The sequence below is a fragment of the Cebidichthys violaceus genome, unplaced genomic scaffold, assembly GCF_023349555.1.
Source record: "Cebidichthys violaceus isolate CVI_PGR_0920_01 unplaced genomic scaffold, fCebVio1.0.p SCAF_19, whole genome shotgun sequence".
Classification (NCBI taxonomy): Eukaryota; Metazoa; Chordata; class Actinopteri; order Perciformes; family Stichaeidae; genus Cebidichthys; species Cebidichthys violaceus.
Window position 1 is genome coordinate 2,593,403 of NW_027176361.1, and position 9,033 is coordinate 2,602,435.

The following is a 9,033-nucleotide window of genomic DNA, read 5'->3' on the forward strand; positions in this document are numbered from 1 at the left end:
AGGAGAGCTTCCTGAAACTGAGTTTGGTTGCTTAAACCTTAGTATCTCACAATAGTTTCCGAAACATAACTAAGTTGTTTCCAGTTTATTTTATTTCATATTTTTTTTAAGACCTTACGATTACCATGTAACGAGTTGCTGGACTTTCGTAGGAAAACGCACAAAAACTGAGTAGCTTTCCTTGTAAGATATCATACGAATGAGAATAAATTGCAATATTTTAAAAATCATAATTTCCTAAAGACTCAAGTCGACTCCTTCAAAATGTCTTATTTAGTCCGACAAACAGTCCAAAACCAAAAAGATAGAACTTTATTCTCAGCTCAAATGTTCACGACTGGAACAACAACACAGAGTAAATCTACTTCAAACCGATGAATGGCTTGAGAAAACATCTGCAGATTGACTTCATTAAACTGTATCAGCGCTAACATCCGTGAACACGCATGACGCTTAATAATTCTAACATCTGTGGGCATTTCTATCGGTCTATTTCAGAGAGAGAGAGAGAGAGAGCAGCACACACTGGGTCCTGTTACGAGCGTGCCTCGGACCGGCCCCATAAATCCACGCCGGGTCTGGAAATAGACCTGTAAATATAGACGGAGGCCCGGCTGTGGAGGTGGGAACGAGAGAGGGAGTAAAGGGGGAGTAAAAGGGGGAGTAAAGGGCAGAGCCTTGTCCCGTCTTCTCCCACCTCTTACTGGTTTCTCAGAGAGATGAAGCTGCCTCACACTCCCGCTAACCCTTTACCACCTCGTAGTCACGGCCAGGTTCCCGCCGCGGTCGCTTACGAAAACTCCACAACTTCCTCTCCTGAACCCCCAACTTCAACCTTCTCAAACCCGCCGTTTTTTCCCATCATGCTCCTGTTTTTAGTCGTTTCATCCATCACCACACCGACCGAAACACGAGACAAGCAAATATTCATTTTAGTCATTTTTTCCCCCCTATTTTCACGATACAAAGGTTCACTGATTTGTCGTCTCCTGACTGTTGGTCTCAGATGAATCAGTCATGTCTTCATAGTTGCTCTGAGGAGCTCAGAATTTAATGTTTTTAACAGAATCTGATTAAAGCAAACGGTTTATTCAGGGCGAGACTTTAAATGAGGACATGTAGAATAAAATGATTTAATGAAATATCACAATTTTAAGCTTAGTTCTGGTTGTTTTTTTATGACGGAAGCGTTCGTCACACATGATGCGTTTAAGGACCGTCGGAAAAGATGAGAATCTGACATTAGTGACAGTTTTAACAGCTTCTGGCTGTGATTGACGGTGTAGTTTAAAGACGGCTCAACAGCTGGACGGCCAAACTCAACGTGAAGCAGGTTTTTCTACGTCTAGCATCTCCAGTCTTCAACCTTCAGCTGAAGTCATGTTTCATATTAATCGCACCGTTTCATAAGATCACGATAAATCCCCCCCCCCCCCCCCCCCCCCTCCCCCCCGACAGCTGGACACAGATCTAGTCTCTCCTCCCCCCTACCCTCCCCTCCTCTCTCCTCTGGGTCAAGGATCCAGGTGTGCATCACCTGGATCGGTTCAACGCCGCAGCTCACAGGAAGTGCATTCCTGGGCGATGATGATGCGTTTCCTGCTGCCCCCCCCCGCCATGTGCCTCGACACGCCGCAATTACAGCGCCACAGGAAAGGGGCCGCCGGCCATGACACACACACACACACACACACACACACACACACACACACACACACACACACACACACACACACACACACAGACTGAGTGTGTGTGTGTGGATTAACATTTCTGAATGTTACCTTGAACTGCATTAACACACACACACACACACACACACACTTAATAAACCTGCTGGCAACGGCTGAAAACAAAAAGGTACACACACACACACACACACACACACACACACACACACAAAATGGGATGTGCTTGAGCGCTTTGAGTGTCAGTTGATCTCTCTCTCACACACACACACACACACACACACACTTTCATCTCCGGTCAGCACTGCGATAAACAAATGAGTCAGCCGGCATTTGCAGAGAATCCTGACTCATGCTCAACACAAACACACACACACACACACACACACACACACACACACACACACACACACACACACACACACACGCGCGAAGCGAGACGGGGAAACATTCGGGGGAAGGAAGCGAGGGAATAGCAGGGAGGAGACGAGTGCATGAAATAGAAAAAGGAGTCGATCAAAGAGTGAAAAAAGGAGTGAAAACACAGCGACTGTAGACGTAACCTCAGCACTACGAGTTAGAAACACACACATGTCTGGACTTCAGCGCTGCAGCACTCATCTCTCAACATGTGTATCTTCAAATAAACAAAAGAAGAGGAAGTGAAAATGAGAGGAATCTGTACCAGTAGACTAAAAACATCCTCTGAACCCGAGGCTTAAAATTGTGATTTCGTCAAAATCATTTTATTCTACATGTCCTCATTTAAAATCTCGCCCTGAATAAACCGTTTGCTTTAATCAGATTCTGTTAAAAACATTAAATTCTGAGCTCCTCAGAGCAACTATGAAGACATGACTGATTCATCTGAGACCAACAGTCAGGAGACAACAAATCAGAGAACCTTCTGCTGAACACAGAGTGGAGGCCGTAAAACTGTGTATAGTTCAATATTCATAAAAAGTTGGAGATATAGATTCCATTGACCTCATAATAAACGTTGATTATAGGAACATCCACCTCCCTACTGCAGCATACAGACTGCATTCTAATACACTCAAAGAAACCAGCGTGAATTAAGCCGTTAACGTTTCATCGTCCCACAAATAACTGCAGTATTAATGTCATTTTAAGAGCCTTTTATGCCCTCTGACACAACGACAATATAACAGCACAATAACGCAGCTGCGCCCTTTGAAAGAGCAGTTCACTATCAATGTTGAAATGTGAAAACAGTATTAAGCACATAAAAAATGTCTGATAAAGTCAATAAAGTGATTGCTGCACTTACATTTAATTATTATTAGAACTGGAATTGACGATGTGAGGCTTATATTTGTCATTTACGGCGGTAGATTTAAGAATTTTGAGGGTTTAGTCGGTTTAAAAGTCTCCTTTTGAAACCTGGGAAATGTCACTTTTCGCCATTGTTGTTGTTGTTGTTGCACGTTTTAAACCGTGTGACCAATTGAGAAAACGTTACCTGCAGAATAAAACGATCAAAAATAGTTTACACAAAACCTACAGAGCCTCAATTAACATCTCCAAAAAAACTGAACACAATGGAGCGTCACTGAATCAGTCCACACTTGACCTCAGATAAACCTCAGTTCATTCAGCGAGCTAATTGTCCACACACACACACACACACACACACACACACACACACACACACACACACACACACACACACACACACCCCCTCCAGATGAACCGCATATTGGTGCCGCTTCCTGCTCACCGGCCCGGTTATAGCCGAGACTTCAGTGCCGTCAGAAGACGACTGTCTGAATGCAGCCTCGTCAGAGATCACAGAGACTCTCCATCCAAAATAGATCTCACTAGAAGGAGCTGCAAATTGATATAATGCGACTAATAATAGCGCGCGGCACTAACGGGTTATTTTGGCTTTTCAGTGAGGGGGGAAAGGAAGCGAGACACTATTCTCTCCATAAACTGTCTGGCTGCTGCCAAATGAGAACAATACGGCAAATATGAAAGTAAAACGAAGCATCTTAAAAACAGCTTCCCAACTCTGAGACACTAAACAGACGCCTGTATTGACTCACCCTTTGTTGTTGTGGTGACCCCGTCAGATTTGGTGAAGTCTATACTGGCGTAGGCTCCGTTCTCCGGCAGAGGAATCGATGATGTCGTCGTCGTTGTCGTCGTCGTCGTCGTCGGCGAGCTCCCGTTGCTGCCGCCGGCTCCGGCGCCGCTCCCGTCGTCCCTCAGCTCCAGGGCGATGTAGTTCAGCCCGTTCTGGTAGCCCACGGACATGTTCCGGCACATTCTGCCAGAGGAGGAGGCCGAGGAGGAGGTGTCGGTGCCCATTTCCATGGCTCTGACCGGGGCATGGGGTGCCGGCAAGTCCCCCAGTCCCTCCATGGACACCCACATGCTGTCGAAAGACACCGAGCTGGCCCACCTGGAAGCCTGGCCGTCCGTTAGGTACGAGCCGTTGGGGGCCGCGGGGTTGGCTAGTGTCGGGTGGGCGGACAAGGACGCGGGGGCGGGTCCTCCTCCGGAGGGGGTCGAATTAGAGGAGGACGTGGAGGAGAACGTCTCCGAGCTGTGCCTCCTCCTGCCCTGGGGGTCGGCGCGAACCACCTTGGGCTCCGGCTGTTGCGTCGACGGAGGGAGAGGGGGAGAAATGGAGGAGGGTGGAGCGTGGCCGTAATGTCCCTCCATCACGCAGAGGTGCTGCAGCATGGCCGTGGGGCTCGTTTGAGTCCTGTCCCCTCGGCTGAGGTTGAACGTCATGTCCGTGTAGTCGTCCCCCATCGACTTCCAGTGACCTCCGGCGGAGACTCCGGGATTGGTGGCCAGCGGTCGGATGTAGCTGGGTGGGTTCCAGGGGGCGACGAGGCTGGGTCTGGGCGACGACTGGCTCTTACCCAGACACCCGGCGCCGTCCTGCTGGTCCGCCGCCGCCACCTCCACGCTCATGTAGTCCTGGTGAGGGGAGCGACTGTGGGCACTAGACCCCAGGGAAGGTGCTTCGTCTTGGGCAGAGAGGGGATAAGCAGGGGGCTGCTGTTGGTGGGGGTAATGATCCCCAAACTCAATGTTGATGTACTCCCCGGGACTGGAGGGTCCTTCAGAGGAGCCGACTGCGGCGGGGACCGAGTTGGAGCTGCCGGCCGCCGCCGTCGCGGAGGAGGGCTCGCTAACCCGCAGCGGACCGTGGAAACTCCTCCTGCCTAGCGGGAGGCGGTTGGGCCTCGCGGCGCGTCGGTCGGCCATCGCCGCGGTCGTGTGGTGTGCCCCGTAAGGCGGGGGCGGGTGAGAGGGGGTGGAGGTGTTGCTACCACCCTCGCCCTTCTTCTCCGGCGTCGACGTGGAGGCCGTGGCGACGGACGAATAGACGGGCTTGGCGGGAGAACTCATAGGGACGTACTCCCCGTACTCTCTCTCGTCTCGGTCTCTGGTGGGAGCTTTGTAGGAGCGAGGGAGGGAGAAATAAGGGCTGTAAGACTTCGGGGTGCCCTCGGGTGTGCCGGGCGCGTAATACCCGCCGCCGCTCCCTTCATTCGAGAGCTTGCGCCCTCCGCTGCCGCTGCTGCAGTACGACATGTCCATATACTCCCCGTTCTCGGGTCTCTCCGCTATGCTGTCGCTCGCGCCGGCGCTCGTCGCGCTGGAGCCGCTGTGAGGGCTGGGGGAGGCCTGTCCCGGGACCATCATCATGTAGCCGTGGGAGTCTGCGGAGGATTGGGACTGGAGCTGGTGGTGGTGGGCTGAACGGGGGCCTAAAGCTGGACTGTGAAACTGAGGGGATTGGGAGACGGGGTGGGTGTAGGAGCCGGGTTGCATAGGCATGTAGTCGGAAGGCGTGTCTCGCGGCGAAGCAGCCACGCCGCACAACATCGGCATGTAGCCGCTGTCTTCCTTGGCGGAGGTGGAGGAGGAGATGGGAGGGCGCTCGCCGCCGGCCTCCGTCCGAGAGAGCGTGGAGGGACGGCTCTGCTGGCTGTGCTCGGAGCAGGAGCTGTAGTCGGAGCGGAGCGAGGAAGAGGAGGAAGACGGCCCGCCGCGGAGCAGCCCGCTGCCAAACGGCAACACAATATCCGACCCTTCGTCCAACGAGAAGTTCGTCTGGGTCATTTTCTGGTAGACCGCAACCCCGGAGCCGCCGGTGGCGCCGCCGGCCGTTCTGGAGAAAGAGTGCGCCCTCCTCCTCAGCGACGACGACGAAGAAAAGCGCTCGTCCTCCGTCGTCGACGTGCTCTCGTCCCGTGGCGTGTCCCCTCCGCTGTTGTTTCCAGAGCCCCCGCCGGTGCCGAAGACCTCCCGGTTCCAGCCCATCGCCATGTAGTCGTTCAGGCAGTTCTCTTCTCTGATCGGCGGGGTGTTGCCGAGGGAGTCCGGCGTGTTGCTGCGCACCCGGAAGTACCGGAAGTCGCCGGGACTGGAGCCGTACTCGTCCGAGGAGTTGAAGCCGCCGTCGGACGGGGAGCCGCATATCGAGGCGCTCGACGGGCGGGTGAGCGTGTCGGAGACGGAGCCGTGGCCGCTGCTGGAGGACACGCTCACCGGACTGGTGGTAGAGGGGAAGTGGGACACCGGCAGCGAGGCGGAGCGGGCGTGGTAGGTGGACGCCGACCCCGGGACGGCTCTGACGTAGCGTCCACCGCCCGTGCTTGTGCCAGCGTTTCCTGTGGCGACACCACTGACACCGCCGCTGCCTTCCTGGCGCCCGTGGTGCGGCCGCGTCGAGTTGAGGTGCACCAGGCTTCCCGTGGCGGAGCGGAACGGCCGGTTCATCGTCCCCTCGCCCTCGCTGGACGTCCGGAAGCGATAGCCACTGGCCCCGGAGCTCTTGCTCGACGGCGGCGTGCCGACGACCGACTCCGTCCTCGACCGCCGCTGCAGCCCCGTCTGGCTCGGCGGCAGGTTGCCCAGGTGGCGCCGCGTCGTGATGAACGGCATCGGGTTGGAGCCCGACGACTGGCTCTTGCTCCTGGGCCGAAACTCGGCGAAAGCCTTCAGGGCTTTCATCGTCTCCAAGATGGTCTCGTGCATGTTTTGGGCCACGACGGAGTCGTCCACCTGCATCCATATCTCCCCAGGCCCGATGGAGGAGGAGCGCCCCACCTCGATGAAGAAGAAGCTCTCCGAGTGTCCGCAGCGCCTGATGTTCATCAGCTGGAGGTTCACACACGGAGTCTCAGAGTTCAACTTCACGAGGTGAACGGTTTTAGTCGAGAGGCATAGCCGGTAAACACCTGTGAGGTTTTTAGTTTGTCCCAGTCCTTTAGGCTTCACATTCACCTGCCACACCTCTTTGAACACCGTACCAGGTGTGACCGTACCGTACCCATCGTCCAGGTCATCAGAATCCACGTGCCCTTTTTTACCCTCGCTCATCAGCTCACTGACGGCCACGTACCAATCCTCTTGCTCCTGCTCGTTTTCGGCCACTATGGCGAAGTACTCGTCCTTGGTGTACAGGGCGATGAGGTGCTTGTTTTTGGAATCCGCCCTTTTGTTCACCGTGAAGCACTGGTAGAGGTAAATAACCCTTTTTGGAGGAGAGGCGGCGGCGGCGACCGCTCCTCCGCTACCGCTCGCGGCGGCCACCGCTGCAGCGGCGGCAGCAGCAGCGGCGGAGCGCAGGCTGCTCCTGAACTTCTTCTCGCTGTCGTAGTACTCCAGGCGGCTCGGCCCGAGCCGGCTGGCGGCCCGGAGCACGAAAAACCTCTTGTGTCCGTGTTTCTGCTTCCTCAGGTAGCCACATTTTCGAATGTCGTCCACCACACTGTCCGCCGCGGTGCTCGCGACGACGCTAACGGCCGCGTACACGTGGCCGCTGCTACTGCTGCCGCTGCTAGCGGTAGTAGCGGCAGCAGCAGCAGCAGCAGCGGGGTCCTCGGAAAGATGCTGCTGCGGAGCCAGCTGGTGGTGGTGGTGATGCGGTTGATCCTTTGGCTGCTGGAGGTGATGGTGGTGATGCGGTAAATGTTGATGGAAGCGAGAGCCGCTACCGCTACCGCCGCTACCGATGTTATTAATTAACGGAGAAGAAGGGGGTTCCCCGTCTCCGTCCGCGGCAGATTTCGTCCCCACGTCCACCAACAACATCGCCGCTTTGCCCTCCTGGTAGTTCGTGAAATTCGCCATCACAGGAACACAATACAAAGGTCACTTTACTAGCAAGCTAATCCGAGTGGACCTAGAGACCCCATTCTTGGTTTTTTTTGGAAGAGTCCTGGCTAGGCCAGCTAACGTTGACTCTCTACGGTCCTCGTCCTTTTCTCTTCTCCCGAAAACCGGCTCTGTTGTTCGGTCAAAAAAATAGTCCCCCCTCGTCCTTTTTCTCTCTTCCGGAAGCGGAGGTAATCCAACGCGGACTTTTTTTTATGACGAAATAAATCGCACCGTGTGCAACATGACCAGCGCTCGAGCCGCGTTGACTATAATCTAGCTAGCACGGTTAGCAATCCGTTACCTTCTCCTCCTCCTGTACACATCTCTACCAGAGCACAAACAACACGTGACCCTCTTGCGTCACGCACCCGAAACGGGAGGAACAAAAGAGTCGAGCGCGGCCTGTGATTGGTTCAGTCGGTTTATTGACTGACAGGCGTCTCGACCAATCGCTATGCGAGACATTAATAAGGTGCCTCGCGGCGTCATATGGATGTGGCCAATCACGTCGCGCAGAGTCTTGTGAGGTAAAAAAATATATAAGGCGGTGACACTGTAATATATATATATATATATATATATATATATATATATATATATATATATATATATATAACAGTATATATTAATATTAATAATAACATATATTTATGTATATATATATATATTTATTTATATATATATTTATATACTATTATAAAATAATACATAATTTACATATATATGTGTATAAATATATATATATATTTATATTTGTATATATATATGTAAATTATATATTATTATTATATTATATATGTATATATATACATTTATATATATTTATATATATATAAATATATATATATATTTATATATATATATATATATATATATACAGTATATATTATTTTAAAACGTATTATTATGAAACACGTAGCTATTTCATATGAGTCATTACACTGACATCAAATAAAAAATAATGCATTTATGAAAATACTATACAAGTACAATTTTGAGGGAGGTACTTGTAACATTACTCTACTTGTATCGCTACAAAATACGGGTATATCCCTTTCATGCTGCTTTGTACTTGTACTTGTACCTAGATATTGTACTAAAATCCTCCGCTGTGTGTAAATAAAAGCTCATTTAGTGACGTTAGATCTTTTGTATACTGAGGATACAAACAGCTCCTCGGTGTTTGGACTCCTCT

General features: G+C 51.8%; 1 protein-coding gene across 2 annotated transcripts in view; it reads right to left on the bottom strand.

Annotated features, from left to right (window-relative positions):
• The window catches only part of LOC137874512 (insulin receptor substrate 2-A), a 15,637-nt gene extending 7,475 nt beyond the window's left edge, over window positions 1-8,162 (bottom strand). For both annotated transcript variants that reach the window (XR_011103319.1, XM_068713214.1), the window contains exon 1: window positions 3,758-8,162. Coding sequence is in view for 1 of the 2 variants with exons in the window: in XM_068713214.1 (XP_068569315.1) it covers window positions 3,758-7,811 (4,054 nt within the window). In the remaining variant the exon portion in view is untranslated. The remainder of the gene's footprint in view (window positions 1-3,757) is intronic.
• Window positions 8,163-9,033: the final 871 nt, after the last annotated feature.